At 38.9% G+C, this 18,053-nt stretch overlaps 1 protein-coding gene across 1 annotated transcript in view; it reads left to right on the top strand.

The window, feature by feature from the left end:
- Positions 1-18,053, top strand: part of cic (Putative transcription factor capicua) — a 68,539-nt gene that overhangs the window by 1,296 nt on the left and 49,190 nt on the right. The window contains exon 2 of the mRNA XM_074103680.1: positions 5,992-6,139. Coding sequence (XP_073959781.1) covers positions 6,035-6,139 — 105 coding nt within the window. The 5' untranslated portion in view covers positions 5,992-6,034. The remainder of the gene's footprint in view (positions 1-5,991; positions 6,140-18,053) is intronic.

Genomic DNA, 18,053 nt, shown 5'->3' with positions numbered 1-18,053 from the left:
AATGGAATATCTAGTAGGCACTGCAACTGGTACTCAATTTGTTCTAATGCTTATGGTAAACAGCCATCATCATTATGACTAGAATACTGGCAGGTAGGTAGTAAAAAGAAAATATTCATTTTCTACAACTTGTGATTCCAATTTGTTTTACTTTTTATTTTACAAATTAGGATAGCGCCAGCCAGCATTGATTTGCTTGACTAATGAAGTGAGTCAAATAAATTATTTATTTCTACATTTATTCTATAAATTCGAAATAAGAAGTGTTAATTGACAACTCCAGTCAAATATTTTGTTTTTATTATCACACAAAGCCCGTTTTTAACTTATTTTTTTTGTAGAACCCAGTGTCTTAGACCAAAACAATAATACCTAGATCTAAGTAATTAAAACTGAATTTAAAAGAAAGAGGATGTTAGGTAGGTTAATCATAGACTAAGTTTTGGGTTTGTACCTACATACATTCACCATACCTACATGAATAGTAAATGTGCTTATTTTTTACTCAGTTTGAAACATAAAACACATAGTAAACATGTGATAATATTGCAATTGAAATAATTAAAGCAATATATAATTTACAATCCAAAACTACAGATCATGAACTGAATGATGCACTTAAGGTGATATACCTAAGGTGATATACCTACTGGAGTAAGTATTAACGGTATTAACAAAAGTTTGAACCCAAATTGTCCTAGTCAAATGTGTGGAATGTTATTTAGAAAAACACTGAACAAGATAAGGTGCCTGCAGTAAAAGTATACAATACAATACAATACAAATATTCTTGATTGATCACCAAAAGCAGTACAGTGACATTTGAAAATTAAAAAATTTAGTTATACAATAGGCGGTCTTATCACTAAGCAATCTCTTCCAGACAACAAATTTCTCAGAAATTAATAAAATAATGAACAGACTTATGTAGGTGGCAGAAATAGCAGACAGTAGAAACATAGAATTAATAGACAATAAATATTAAAAACAATACAAATATATTTTGAACATGAAACTACCTTGAGGCTCACCGACATGTTTCTGGCTAATCTGTAGCCCTTCAATACAAATATAATATAAATTATATAAATAAACAAATACATTAAATATAATACTTATACACTACATATATAAAGTATGTAGACAAACAAAACATAGTATCTCACATTAGACAAACATATTTATTGTATGAACTCTTCCTAAAAATCCAGATCATCTCCTAAAGTTCCTACATCATTATTAAGTACATAATAATTTACCACATTAAAGAACCCCAAACAATAACGAATTTGCTGTTAATTTAGGTCACAATAGCTATTTCTTGTAAACAATGTGTATTAGTTGCCCATTGAATTAAAAGCTGATAATATAATCAAAATTTGGAATTAACTTATTGGTAAATAGCTAACAGCTCAATGAAAATAATGGGTAATACCAATAGCTGTTCTATTAACAAACAACATCAAACAAAATATTTGGCAATTAATTAAGGTGTTTGTGAGTTTTGAAGCCCTTTAATATAACTGCTAATTAATCAGAATGATGCAGATATATTTTGTAGGCAAGAAATGGCAATTATAACTAATGCTAGAGAAGTATTTCTAAATACCTATAGTAAAGTTATAGGTAACTTAGATAACTTAGTTACGAATATAATGATATGCCAAAACAAGGCCACAACACAAGCTCCTATTCTCTGACAGGTCTGAACTTGTTGTGTGGCAGTTGCAACAGAATTAGTCATCCAGTGGAAGCTAAGATGGATTGATAGTTTATTTCTTTTGTATTTTGCAAGCTCCGCATGGTTGAAGTGTAGTTTTACTCTTTTTAACTGATTTAAGCTGTGCGGTGGGATTTATGAAAATTGAGAAGGAAGAATTCTATTTATACACCTTGCTTTTTATTTGAGAAAAAAAGGTAACATTTTTTTTCTGTCCCTAAATAAATATGTGGAGTGCGGGTTAATAACCTTGACCCCGAATGTCAACCTGGCCTGTATAGGTACCACAAAAGTTAAAAGTGCTACGATTCTACATTGTCACTTTTTTGTATGAGAAAGTTAACAATTAGGTATTAGCACTTGTGACTTGTGGTACAGGGGCCAGGAATGAATTAAGTACAATAATGTACGACCTGATAATTTGATGCCGTTATGGAATATGAGCACATGAATTAAAAGGTCCTACATTCCGGTTGACAAATACTTGGTTGTACACGTATCTACATTAACCGCACCCATGAAACTGCACACTTCGCGCTTATTTCAATACTTATTGTATTGGTAACTTAAGTAATTCTCAAAATTATTCAGTTCGTCGTAGCTACGAGAACAGTCAAAGAAACTAAATCTTTTACCAAATAGAATCTTTTTGCTGCGAAATATCATATGGTTCTTTCATAGAAATGGCAAATACATATATCAAGTTAAGTTGATTGTGAAAAGGTTCCTCTCCTCCCTCACAGCGACGGGCTTTAGTTCCTTTAAGTAAAATCTTATAAAAATGTGGTAGAAAACAGTGCCCTCGTCAAGTCGAACGTAAAGAAAGCCCAGTGCAGTGCCCTTAGCGTATGTTTTCGGTTACAAAATACGTCTCGATCGCGTTCGCGTTAAAATCTCAATTTGTATGGAAACACGAACAGCGCCTCTAGCGGAACGTTTGCGATGTTCGTGTTTCCATACAAATTGAGATTTTACGCTAACGCGATCGAGACGTATTTTGTAACCGAAAAATTACACTAGGGGTACAGTACCCTTAGTGTAAGTTTTCGGTTACAAAATACATCTCGATCGCGTTCGCGTTAAAATCTCAATTTATATGGAAACTCGAACAGCGCCTCTAGCGGAACGTTTGTGATGTTCGTGTTTCCATACAAATTGAGATTTAAAGTGAAAGCGATCGAGACGTATTTTGTAACCGAAAACTTACACTAAGGGCACTGTTTGGACGCAAGAAAAATCGTGCAAGTTGTAAGTATTACATTGCGGCGCTCGATTGACCACTTAAAACTTGTTCGCTTAACGGCCTCGCGATGTAATGCAATGCAAGTTGGCAAGTTGCACGATTTTTCTCTCAGATGTAAACTGGACTTAAGGCAAACTTTTGCGGGGTGCAGGTTTAACTGGGTGGAAGAAAGAAATTATTTTTGCCTAAGGGTACTAAGACTTTAATTATAGCTTCGTTTGTTTAGAATTTAGATCTTAAGTCTTAATAAAGGGTTACAAAAGTTACGAATATTTAATACTGACTGACTACAGATTTAGTATCATCAAATATGAACTATATAGTTGGTACTTTCCCATTACCTGAGCTGAAATTCGACACAAAAATAGGTAGAAAACTTTTACTGGATTTGGGCACAAGAGTCCAGCCAAATTCGTACCTAGTTGTTTACCGCGATGTTATAAGCCTAAGTTCACCTTTGTAAATAAATCAATTTGTCGTCTAAACTGTAGGTAACAAACATACTTTAACAGACATACCAGTATTGCTCTTTTGCAATTTTTCTAATCATGTTAATTATCGCAATAACCATTCGTTATCCTGTAGCTGTCTAGTCTAGTTCATTCTTAACATCCGGTTCGAATGACTAAAATAAATAAAATATTGGAATGGATAGCATTAAAATTGTTTTATTACGAATGCATTCGTTTGTTGTGTTTTAATTGATTGTTAACGAATTTTCTACAAATTCAACACGTAGGTACGTCTTGCACTCAGTCTTGCACGTCAAATGGAAAAAAACGGTACATTTAAATTAAGTTTTTTAGAGTTCATCGGTTTGCAGTTTAAAAAATAAATACACATTAGTTACCCAAACCTTTTTACAAAATACAGGATCCGCTGACGAGCCGGGTACAATACATACAACAGTAGAATGAAACTAGCACCATAAACAGTGCACTGTAGTAGTCGCTTTCATATTTGTAAGACACAAAGATACAATACGAATATAATTAAGTATATGCATTCGGTCGGCTCCCACATAAAACTGCACGAAACGGATAATACCTAGTTATATTATGAGAGTAAATACCTACATAATGTCCGTACAAAATTGTAGCCATATAATATAGAGTATATTACGTAATAGTAGGTACGTAGAAAGAGGTGCCCTTGCACTCAGGAAATTTTCAGTGGCAGAACAAAATTGGGGGTCTGAAGATTCCGTAATATAAGTTTTTCTATTTTGTTACTTAAGAATGTACAGAATTATGGAGGGGGATACGAACCCCCCCTGACCCCGCCCTGGACTACCATTGCTTTAATCTCGTGACATAGGTACCTATGTGATGCAAAAGTATGCCGCCGATACACGAATATGAAGGGCAATTAGCAAATAGTGCAAGCAAAATACGATGTCTACAATCTGCGTCCAAAATTCATATCCTACTAACGAGCCGCAGTCGAAACATAGAACCAGCTACATCCATAAACGATGCCGCAAAAAACTGTGAGATAGCAGATAGGGTACTTAGCCTGTCTAGATCTAGCTGCCTTGTAAAAAATAAAACAATAGAATCTCATTTAGGTTATTGATCCAGGCTAAATCTGCTTTGAATTAACTTAAAATAGTTCCTCCGCGCTTCGAATTGTACTCGTAGGTAGGTACCTATACCTAGATATTCTAGATAGGTAGGTAGGTACATATTATGAAAAAGCATTGCTATGGAGTGGACAAACCAAAATTATTTACTATGGCAAGGTTCTATAGTGGATTAGAAATAGAATTGGTTGACTGTACCTACAGTCCTTATAATATTCAGGGATAAATAGTCTTCATTTTTATTGTATGTAAAATGTACTGGACAAATGAATTCTTATTCCTTCACTTCACATCACACATATTTATTTAAGGCAGTTGTTCTTGCCGCTAAATTAAAAAAAAAAGATTTTATATACACTCCTCCCCTTGAGTAAATGACTATGACAAGGATACGTTAGTAGTAACGCTGATAAAAAAATATTATGATCATGCTTACACGCTACAGAAACATAGTAGGTAGGTACTTACTTACTCCCACCCAACTGTGAAACAGTTAATCTCCTACACCGTAAATCAAAACTATACTCAGATTATCTCGCGTTTATCTAATCCTTTGTCTAACGTAGTTCAGCATAGCAACAAAATATCGTGCCGAATCACAACGAGGGCGAACGTAGGTAATTAAGCGACGCGGAATAGCAGCCATTTTACTACGTTTTTTACAACATTAAATTGTCCATTTATCATTTAATATCATTACTCATTACCAGTTTTCCCCTTTTTTGTCTTCGTTTGCGTGAAACAGGTTTATCTTGGCTATAAATGCAGAAGTCTTACCTATATATGGCAGATTAGTGTTTTGATTTAATGTAGAATCACACGCCAATTAAAATCTCTTAGTTCCACGTGTTTCTTATAACTTCAGTGTGAATGTTGCCAGCAGGAGGATGCGCTTCTTTGTTGGGAATTTCGGTACTCTGTCATTTAACACATCATCATCATCTTTAAATGATAGATCCATGAACCATGGTTTCATACATTTCATACACCTGTATGTACTCTAATCAAAGGGTAAAAAAAGTTTTCCTGTGTATAATCGTACATTATAAAACCAACTTAATTACTTACAGAGTTTTCTTAAATGTTATTTGATCATAATCAACATGGTACATAGAAAGTCTGAAAGATCTGATTAAAAGAATAGCTTTTTATTCGCGACTTCGTCTCCGTAGAATTCATTTGTCGCTTCCCAAAAAAGGCTTCATCCAAAATATTTCAAAAATGTTGAGTTGTACATTATCACAGAAAATAGATAACACGGAGCGCATAACCCTACTAAGTTAGACCGGGTAGTCGTGGGGGATTTTGATACCTGTAGAATCGTACCTATATCGCGAAGTGCGCCGCGCCTGCCATTATGTAGATAAGATACCTATAGGTAATTTTTGATTCAAACAGTTGGAAAGTAATAGCTGTAAAACTAGCTAACAAGATATATTGCAACAGGAATTCCGCCGCAATGACTGCCCAGTGGTAGCGGCAGGCGGGTATGCAGCGAGCCCACTTGGGCGGCGCCCCGCAGCCGCAGGCCTCCGCCGCCGCCCCCGCGCCCCCGCAGCGCCTGCACGCGCTGTATCACGACATAGACGACCAGGTGCGTGCCGGGGAATCCGACTTTTGTAAGGTTCCGTAGCCAAAATGGCAAAACGGAACCCTCATAGTTTTGCCATGTATGTCTGCCTGTCCGTCTGTCCGTTCGACCGTCTGTCTTTTCGTCCGGCCGCGGCTTTGTTCAGAGACTATCAGTGATAGAAAACATGTGCGAACTACGCCGACAAAATGGTAGTAAAATGAAAATTTTGAAGGTATCTTCTCTCAGAATGACACACCATTGAATCACGTCTCAGATTTGTGCAGGTTTCCTCACGATGTTTTCCTTTAACCTAAAGCTCGTGGTAATTTTTTTAAATGTAATTTCGGTCATAATCACATGACTTTTGAAAAACTGAGGAGGGAATACAGATTTGACCCCGCAATTCTCTGTGTGAGAGGTAATAGATCAAATCCCTAGGCTAACACGGCTCATATCAGATAATTATCCAATAATATGTAATACAAAGTACCTAGGTTATATTTCGCGTATTCGGATACACACAAAAAAGTGACGCACTATACATATTGCCCGTACCTATTGGGATACATACTGTAGACTTTACCCCTAAGATCATACGCGAGTTTAGACGTAATTATCTTGATAATGATTTTGATAATAATTATCCCGGGCAACGTGCAATGCAACCCTGTTTATTACTACAGGTGCGAACTTCTAGGAATTTGCTTTTTCTAGGTTTTTTTCTTAGCGTAATTAAAAAAGAATGTCTCCGAAAACCCCGCACATCATTTTACAAGACCTCGTTCGTTATAACCGTTCCCGAGATTTTCGAAATTAATATACAAGAATCGCTCGTTTGGAGGTATAAGACACTCGTTGATAGATAGATTTAAAGACATCTATAGCAAAATGCAGAGAACAGTAACTTACTAACCTGCGCCTACCTACTATATTTCGGGGAAATCCGTGTGGCGTACGAGTATGACGCACGCGGATGCCTCCGAGATAATATTCTCTATCCGTCACGCGACGGTGGATTGTGTTGTTCATGATCATATATAATGTTTATATATTTTTTTTTATCTAATATCACCGCCACACATGGACACCTACAGCATTATTAGGACTGCGGGTGCGTTGCTGGCCTAAAAGGGAGGGGGATAGAGGAGGGGGGAAGGAGGGAGGGGAGTTGGGCCTCCGATCTCCCACTAACCGTACGAAACACGGTAGCAAAATTACTATTTCACGCCGGTATTCTGTGGGTGTGGTACTAACCCGGTCGAGCCGGCCCATTCGTACTGCAGCCAGCAAGTGGTTACAGTAAGGTTCTACCACATGTTATAGAATTAAATAAAAATATATTTATGGTATAGCCGATATAGGCAGGTTCGTTGTTCCAATTTTGGATGTTAGTAACGCACATATTATTGCAACGAAAGCGTACGCAGGATTCTGTTCGGATCGGAGGAGGGCAGGCGGTTTCCTAGGTAGAGGTTGTCTAAGTACTTGTGCTTTTTATAGATGGTTTCTGATCTCTCAGTCTGTGGGGTGGACTACAACGTTCATTCTTCAACGCCTTTGATGCGGTAACACTTAGAACACATTTTTAAAAATTTGTGTTCAGCCGAACGAACTCAACCACCTGTTGAAATATTCCGGAAGATTTTGAAAATACCTTCATCAAGAAACTTTAGATTAATTTAGGTGATGGAATGTATACAGGCCGATTCTGCAGACATAATCAGGCAGGATCGACCCTAACAATCTCAATTAATTATTATAGGCTAGTGTATTGTAGCAGTAATTAGTTAGATTAGTGTTCTTTTGTTTTCGTTTTTAGCGTTATCAAACCACATCACAGACACTCCACTAATGTCCATTAAAAAAAAATGGGAATGGTTTACATAAGTGGATACCGTGGTAAATGACTTGTACAGTCGAACAAACTGATTCATGTACCAGGGTGGAACCTTTTAATAATCAATTTCACTATGATTTCCTAAACAAAAGTATGAGATGTCAACATGACATTAGTAGCACAAAGGTTCCACCCTGACACATGATTCAGTTGGTTCGACTTGTTTGGCGAATATCATGTTTTGCGAATATCATGTTTTGCGAATATCATGTTTTGCGAATATCGTGTTTTGCGAATATGATGTTTTGCGAATATCATGTTCAGCGACGGAAGGACGCTTCTGTTTTTGCAGTGTCTACCATCCAAAATATTGCAGATCTGATCAGGGCCGTCTTTAACCTTAACGCCCCCCCCCATCATTTGCGGTCACGTGCCTAGTGGGAAAGAGTGGCCTGGATCTGATTTATTTGACAAGTCCTTAGTCTTTAAAATACAAATGTAGGCAGGTATGTAGCTTTGATTCTTAGGATTTGCACTAAATAAAGGGCTTTTTATTGTTGCAGATCCCAGCTTCTGTGATCAGTAGCGTCGGCACAGTGAGCCTCTCGCAGGCGTCATCCCACCCGACCTCCAACATAACGATGGCCAACCCAACCAACCCCGGCACCGCTAGCAGCGGTTCTACGCAACCACCGGCCCAACCCCAAACACAGGCCCCCGTACGTCTGCCGAAGAAGAGAAAATACGACCCCTCGGAACTTGAAGAAATGGAACGCAGCTGCGTCAACAACGTAGCTGTTTCCATGCCGCAACCGGAGTACCATGCACAGCTGTATCTACCACCCATGCAGCCTTCCATCGTGCCATCGCCCCCGCAGGAGATGAAGTTCTATATCCACTATCCGAACATTGATTTATCTGAATGGCGGGACCATAGAGTGTTGGCTAAACAGTGCCGGCTATATGTACCGGGAGTGATCCGTCAAGCGGAAGGCTGCAAAGTGGTGGTGGAGTTGGACGGGCAGGAGCAAACCCCAGTGGTGTACAACGACATCTTCGGTGTGAACAAGTACGATGTGATAAGTGATGCGAGCCCTCAGCTCAGCCATCTGCTGATTGGGTCGGCGTGCGTGGTCCGGACTACGGACACGAGTCGGGACAGTGTGCAAAACGTGTTTGTCGAAGGACTAGTTATTGAAGTGCTTAATTCGCCGATAAGGATAAGAGTAAAGGTAAGCGAGAGCTGATCTGAATTTTCTCTTGTCCTAAGATTAATTTTTTTTTTGCTTTGATTTTTTCACAATTTAGGCGTAGGAATCCGGTCAACTGAACAGAGATACGTTGTGAGACAGGATGAGTGAATAGATATGAAACTACAGCTTACTGTAGTATAATCCGCATATTTAGACTATCCGCATATTTAGACTGGAAAAGTGTGGATATTCATCATGCAGCATTATTATATTATTAATGTAGCTCACAGTATAATTTTTGGGACATCTAATCAAATCAACCATCAAAAATTAAACTGAAATAATCCCTGTGTAATATAGCAAAGAAAATAACTTATTTCTCTAAATTCCCACGGGAAACTGAGTTTTGAAAAGGGATTACTTGCTATCGGAGTCAAAATAATCTTCATTAAATTCTGTAGTTACCTTAATGGATCTGCAATTTCTTTTTCTCTTATTACTTCACAAATTCCTTCCATCCTCACTTGCAACGGATCCAGTGCGAAAAATCCCGTGAGAAACCCCGAGGATAGCTCTCTCCATAGCTAAGCATATTTGAGCCTATTTTTAAAATAAAAAATAAATAAATAAATATAAATATCACAGGACAATTCACACCAATTGACCTAGTCCCAAAGTAAGCTTAGCAAAGCTTGTGTTATGGGTACTAAGCAACGCATAAATATAATTATATAGATAGGTACATACTTAAATACATATTAAACACCCAAGACCCGAGAACAAACATTCATACTTTTCATACAAATATCTGCCCCGACACGGGAATCGAACCCGGGACCTCAAGCCAAGTCTCCAGTCAGGTTCTCTAACTACTAGGCCATCTGGTCGTCAATTATACGAATATTATTCGTAAATATCAGATCTTTACATGAGCGTCGCGGGTACCTAAGGACTTGTGTAGCAATCACTAAGGGGCTGTTTCACCATCCATTGATTAGTGTTAACTGACGGTTAAATGTGATGCCGTCTCCGTCTATTCGAACAAAACAAATAGAGACGGCATCACATTTAACCGTCAGTTCACACTAATCAATGGATGGTGAAACAGCCATAAACTTAACGCTAGTAATATTATGTTTATGGAAACAGCCCCTTATTGTTCTTTCCTGGTAGCAGGTAGACGGTGAGATCTGCAAAGACAGCGTGGAGGTGAAGCGTGCGGATATCAGGCTGTTGCAGCCGCCGTGGGCCGATGAGTTGGAGGACGCGGGCTCGCACGCCGCCGCGCACGCGCCGATGCGTCCGCACGTGCCTATGACGGTGTGTACCCTGGGCTAGTCCGAGGGGGAGACTCTCATGACCTCCTCAAAATCACCTGACAACTAGCTATTATTAAATTAACATAATTTCGGTTTCTTTTACTACTACGTAGCTGTTGCCCACGATTCGCATCTGCTAAGATTTCGTTCAGCGCTATCCCGCGGGAACTGTGCAATTTTCCGGGATGAAAACTATCCTATTTCCTTCCTCGAGACTCAATCTAACTCTATACATAATTTCATCGAATCCGTTCAGCGGTTTGAGTGTGAAGAGGTACCAGTAACAGTCAGACAGACACTTTCGCATCTATAATACCTATTAGTATGGATACACATAGTGACAACTTAAACATAAGGATTATTATAATGTTTTAAACTTTCGTGATTCTCACTCATAGTCACCATATACACGAGTGCCGGTACTATTAGTGATCAAGTGCGGGTAGTTCGAAGAACTCGCGCTGCTAGGCAGACTTGACACCCCCATTTCCAGTCTACTCGTGACCACGGCAACTGTAACGTTGCCGAAACGTCGAGGTAAATATTACTTGTGTAAAAATAGCGTGATAAGTCCCGTATATGGTATTTTGACTATAAGGATTATTGTGATATAATATTTTTAAACAAGGAAAATTGGTATCATTGGATAATGTTTGTGGTTATCCTGAATAGCCTGTTCACTATATCGCACATAAAATGTTATACTGTCATAACTTAATTTTTGGGGCTGTTGTATACTGTGTTATATATATTTTTATATATAACAGTATACAACATCCCCAAATTTTGAGTTATGACAGTATTACATTTCATGTGCGATATACGTAATCATAATATAATATCGCGTATTATATCTCAACCATTTAAACCTAACGTCCTGGCCACAACAATATGCAGCGGGCGATGAGTGTTTTCTTAGTACATTGCGCGGCTAAGTAAGACTCTCCACTCTGTAGTTAAGGCCTATTGCCGGGCTATATTGGAGGCCCGTGACATCAGGGCGTGCTAAAAAAATTCGCACGGCGTGACATCACGCAGAACTTTAACTGCCTAGGTATATCTCCATAATTATTTGAATAATTCATAATTGAAAAACCGGTCAACAGCATGTCGGGAAATGCTCAGTGTAGGGTCCCAATAGGCGGACTCAACTTAAAAACTGCTCAACTGATTAAGTTGAAAATAATTTTCTTAGTAATTTTTGATTAAGCTTAACTTTCGTGATTTTTGCATATTTTTTTGACGTGCGGTTCAAAAGTTAGAGGGGGGACGGACGGACGGCGTGCCTGATATGTATCATGCCAAATTACAGCTTTCTAGTACTAACGGTCTCTGAGCTTAGCCGCGGACAGACAGACGGACATACATAGCGAAACTATAAGGGTTCCTAGTTGACCACGGAACCCTAAAAATAAAAAATGACGTGTTCAATATTTTCTGATAGGTAATCTAACTGATGGACTAATGTTTTAGGAGGACTCTAGCCTATTGACATAATTTTATCTATCAATATTGTCTTGGAATTATTGTTATGTTAGAGTAATAGTGTAATAGTAGATTATTGTCGTGGTAAGTAGCAATTGTGGCTGAGTATTTATTAAACGGACGAACTAATACGAAGCAGCATTGCTATTCCACCGAGACTGATATAAAGCTTTTCTCAAAATGGGTGAATAATTCTGATAGAATATTTTTCTCAAATTATATTATAAAATTTAACTTTATTCCAATGTTTTTCTTATGCTTTCCCGCTTTTTCATTAAAATAAACTGCAGGTGTATTTTCCACCGAAAACACCAAAGCTATTTCAGACAATAGAAAAGTCGGAGTTCAAAAATATCTGATACCGGCCATTAGATTGGCTGTACTTGTGCAACATTCCATAGCTTTTTAACTTTAAAAAAATGTGACTGATTGCAGGCGCGCTAATTCATTATTGTCGAGCTAGCGCGCCTGCAATTTTTTAATTTTTTAATTTTTCGCTGACCATAAACTATGCACTTCCCTTCTGATATGTAAAGGAATAATGTCATTTTACGGCTTTTGAAAATATTTATTTTAACGTAAAATGCTCACGGAAGTGCAACGTTGCGAGTTTTTTATTCGGCGCGTTGTTTGTTGTTACTCACTGGTTTTAAACCTGTAGCTGCAGTGCAGCTGGCGTAAAGAAAATGACGTAACAGTAGTTTGACAGCCGACTCTCAACAGTCGTACCTGAGTAACGTCTACCAGATTTAATGGTTCGCGAGTATTCCTTAATTATTCATGCTTTACTCAGTTTAATTAATTTATTTCCGTTTGTGATGGTCCAACTCGCTATTGTTCGGTACGACGTTGCGACACGTACGTTTTTGCTATTGTGTGTGATATAGCGAACACTCATAGTGAATAGCGATAGTGTGTCAGCATTTACTCGATGCTGTACGCTGTAGACGACATGCTATAGACTTTTAAAACGTCCCAGTGAAGATAACAATGTTGGCTTAGTGAGACAAGGTTGTACAGCAGTGTGCTTAGGCAGTTTACTAAATTGTGAGAAGTTTACTAGCTTTGAGTAATGATGACAAATGTTATCATTCTTAAGTCTTCTTCAAAATATAATCTAAAGTGAAATACCATGGACCGGTACCTATTGTAGCACAACGGCTATTACGATACAACAATACAATACAATAACTCTTTATTGAACACACACATAGTAAGCAGTACAGAAAACAGGTATAAGAGATTTTCTAAGGTAAGCATAGGCGCGCTTATCGCTTCAAAGCGATTTGTCCAGGCAACCTTTACAATGCACTATTGTTTGTATTGTATTGTTGTTAGTCACTAAAACTAAATTTTGAAAAAAATATTAAGTAAATAAAAGCAAGGACTAACTTCGGCCTTAAAGCGACTCGACCCAAAAAAAAACACTGGAACTAATAAGCGCGCTTGTCTTCAGATGACGAACGACAACTTCTACACGTGTCGCCGCTAGGTGGCGCTGGGCCGGTGGTGACGGTGGGCGCGCTGTCAACGGCTCTATGGACGAGCTGCGCAAGCGCGCCTTCGACGAGTACTGCGAGAGTGACGACGAGCTGCGACGGGAGGACATCATGTTTCCAACGAGCCCTCGCATATGGGTGAGTAACTATTTGACCTATCCGACTACCTAATTCAGTTCAGAGGCCTTATTGTCTAACACACTTGGGATCACCATCGTATTTTCCACTGCTTTCTGTCACACGGTATAAGTCAACGGTAGAAGGAGATAGTGAATGCGATTGCGAACGCCAGCGCGTTATACGGCCTCTGGAGTTATTAAATACAGTACCCGTCTTTGGAAAGAGATTCAGCTAATTTCGGCTTCGTAGAGCGTTGTCACTACTTATGTGACGTTTCCCAGTCGTTGTACAGCTGCAAAGAGTATTAGTACATATTGCAATAGAGTATGGACGCATTTAGATATAAATAAAGAGTTGTTGAAACACCCCAAAACTTTAAATTGTTCGATGGCATCTTTCGGAAAAAGAGGGAACTATCCTTTTTCTAGTAGTTGCAACAGCTGTCTATAGATATCCGAAGTTTATATGTCATTAATTTGGTTAGGGCTCATAATGTCCCACTCGCAAAATGTCCCACCACAAAGTTACGTCCTTTCGCAAATTGTCCTTATGCAAAATACCCCATTCCCATTACGTCCCTTTCTCAAAACGTCCCATTGTTTTCGCAAAATGGCCCTTTTGAAAAAGCCCCTTTCGCAAAACGTCCCGTCTGCAAAATGTCACATTAGCAAAATGTCCCGTTCGCAAAACGTCCTTTTTGCAAAATGTCCCGCCTGCAAAATTCTTGTTTAAATAAAGAAATTAGGCTCTCTCTCATGATTCAAAGGAAGGGAAATTTTGCGGAAGGGACGTTTTGCGAACGGGACATTTTGCGAAAGGGACGTTTTGCGAACGGGACGTAATTTATGTGACGGGACATTTTGAGAACGGGACATTTTGTGACGGGACACGGGCCGGGACAGAGAGGTCGTTTTGGGAATGGGACATTTATAAAAGGGACCTTTTGCGAAAGGGACAAAGGGACATTTGCGAGTGGGACATTATGAGCCCTAACCATTAATTTGACGTAAACTAATTAAGTCCATAAAGCTGCGGTGCAGTATTTATTTGATATAAAACGTCACTTAATAAATATGATGAGACGATGAGTGATGGCCGGTCGCGAATGTTCGGAAATCGTCGTGAACAGTCAATTGTCTTTTTCCGAAGACCGATGTGCAATCTTTATTGCCGAGTACTGTACATACAATACTGTATCGACGAAGGGCAGTTTCAGACTAGCGGGTTTTCTGTGCGTATACGGTCGTTTGGGCATACGCGCTAGATTAAACCAAAACGCGCGCATGCGTATTACTACGTGTTTAAACGCACGATGAAAACAAAAGCTCGTACGTGCATAGAAGCGCTTCCAAAAAGAGCTTATAAAACGCTAGCCTGAAACTGCCTCAATAGAAATTCCCAATGAAACCTTTTTTTCAACACACTCAATCACTTGTCACTAAAAGAACAATCCATACTAACTAATATTATAAATGCGAAAGTATGTGTTTGTATGTTTGTCCGTCTTTCACGTCGAAACGGAGTGACGGATCGACGTGGTTTTTGACATATCGGCCCGAGAGTGACATGGCTACTTTTTATTATCTTTTTTTTTTAATTCTTTTTATCCTGTCTTATTTTATGTGGCAATAAATGTTTTTTTTAAATATATTTTTTTAAAATGCACAGTTCCCGAGGGAACAGCGCGCGATAACGAATTCCATGCGGGCGAAGCCGCGGGCAAAAGCTAGTATGGTAATGATAATTTATTGTTTACACCTGACCAATCCACAGAGATACCGAACATGTACAGGCCAATAGTACAGTCGAACGTGTTGATTCCGGCTTGCCGATAAATTTGTTATTAAATGATTGCGATATATCTATGACATTTTCTATGAAAAGGTTCCACAGAAGGTTACAATTAGTTTGTTGAATATAATTGTACGGATTCGCTTGAAGGCTAAAGGCTGGGTTATTTTTAATGCAGGACGTTAAACTCGTCTTTAGTGTTCGCGACTTTTAATAGTTATTCAAAAAGAGCACACGTAATAGTACATTGTGTCTTAAGGGCGGTAAATAAGGAATTACGAACGAGAGTCTATTAGAAGCCGAAGTCGAAGACTGAGGGCTTTAATGAGTCGATGTTCGTAATTCTAGTACGCCGTGCGACATACAATGTTTTTCATCACATTTGCAAGTAAAATTTTATATTTGTAAAAGAAAAAATATAATTCTTCCAAATATTGGCGATACCTTAGGCTGTGCTCTTGGCAGCGTCGCCCTCAACCTCCCTCGGCATGCGCCGCAACGTGCGTGTGCATGTGGTGGTCCATGTAGTCCTGCAGCAGAGCGCGCAGCGCCATCAGTACGGGCACCGACTCATTTACCGACCTTGGCTTTCATGGCAGAAAATGTGTACGCGCAATGACTCGGTTGAGGGTTTTATTGGGGGGTTGCAACTAAGGTAGCCTGCATGTCTACGACACTGTTTACGAGCAAGTGTGATGAAAAATAAAGGACGACCGATGAGTTTACAAGGCGTGAACAACGTTGAAGTAGTAAGTAGTAATTTAGCCCTTACAGGGCGTCTTGGAGTGACTTATCCAACTTATACAGTAACTACTATCTCGTTATATAATGTACTTGATTTTATTAAGAAATAACAAATCAGCTTCATGTCTACTAAGTAGGTGCAGTGGTACATATACACACAAAAATTGTGAAGTGAAATTAAAATCGGACAAAAACTGGGCGTTAAGGAATAAAATTGCAAATTTTAATAAAATGGCAAAGTTTAGCATAAATAAACACTCAACAACTTAAGTTTATAAAGCGTCCATAATATCTCGATCCTATGTTTATTTAGCGCTTAACATACAACACAACGCATACAAATACAACGACTCATAAAAACTACAAGCATTCAAACCGTGCGTTCCGATCCGATTATCAATAAAAAACAAACGTCACTCAAGGTTTTTTGATGTTGTTCCTTGAGAGCTGAATCTGGAGCAATGACTCAGAGGCAGTGCACGCGGAGTACACATCCGTAGTATGAGATAATATTATCATGCGACTTTAAGATGTATAGTTTGTAATTTGGTTAACCTTTGTGTTGATCTCTCGTTCTGGTTGACACCAGGCATAATAGGCTTTAAAGCTCGTAGCGTGGCTACCAAGGGCATACCTAGCTTCTGGCCTGCGCGGGGAAGGGGGGGGGCGGTTTCTAGGTACTACTTACTGTGCTTAACATGTACATGATTGGGCGCCGTCAACTTACATAGGCCTCCCCCAAATCCCCCACGTCCAATGGACTCCTGCCACCTTCACCAGGTCATCAGTCCACATTGTGGAGGGTTTACCCACGCTGCGTCTTCCACGTGGTCGCTACTCAAGAACACATTGACCCTACCGCCATGAATGATCGGTCGGTCGGAAACGATTGTAATATATTTCGCCGGCTCTTACTCAATTTAATTGAGAGTTAATTCATGCATTACTGATAAAAACACGCGCTGAGCCGATTACACATTTTGTTACATGACTATTTTGCAAGTAAACTGTAAAAAAATGCCTAAAATGAACCAAGGTTAGACCATAGCAACATTACAAAGGGAGCCCAATGAATAGCCTAATTATTCAAGATTTACTGATATGGAACAAACAACTCCATTGACTAAAGTGCTGGTTGTCGCATCGCTGTCGTATTTAGTCCAATGACGTCATAACCGGCTAACTTTAGACAAACTAATTGTACTGTGGTCTAACCGCAGAATAGATATTAGCACGGGTTTAATTAAGTTTATGCTTGAATCATTCCGGCTATGTTGACTTTGAATGACAGAATCTCCGTTATAAGTATAATTTAGTAATGTTGAATGAGAAAAGAGAAATATGTGAACGCGCGGCTATATTGTCAAGAGTGTTAGTTCGCATTGAAATTTGAACACCTAAGGCATTCTTTTATATCTTAGGTTACGTTTCACCGGAGATGTGGAAGGATGAGTTGCGAGGAGTGTGTTTGTCATGACATGAACCAATAGAAACACAACAAAATATTCATACATCTGACCTCAATCTCTTGACAATATACAGATATCCTTTGATATGTAGATTATTATAAACTACTTAAGTATAAAGTCCACTGAGGTACAAATAAACTGCATCAACTTTCGAACTTTGAAGTGAACAATTGCTTTATATAGAAGTGTTGTTTGCAGATTGCAGCAACAGCAAACGCAGCAGCCTGCAGAGTCGCGGCAGCACATCGAGTCTGCTCGAACGCAGTCTCACCCCTAGATCTCAACCTCCTACGCCTAGGTAAATATGCTCTAAGTGAATTCATGTCCTGCCTCCTTAAAAGATCCGAAAAAATAATAGGTTGATGAACCCCTCCTCCCTCGTTCTTTTTTAACCTGTATTTTCTTATGTTGGATTATAAACATAAAATACATAGTCGTTAATCGTTATGATGAGCATCATCATCATCATAGCCGGATG

This window comes from Choristoneura fumiferana, chromosome 20 (genome assembly GCF_025370935.1).
Source record: "Choristoneura fumiferana chromosome 20, NRCan_CFum_1, whole genome shotgun sequence".
Lineage (NCBI taxonomy): Eukaryota > Metazoa > Arthropoda > Insecta > Lepidoptera > Tortricidae > Choristoneura > Choristoneura fumiferana.
The sequence above is the reverse complement of the archived record's forward strand: the minus strand, read 5'-3'. Positions and strand labels throughout refer to the sequence as shown.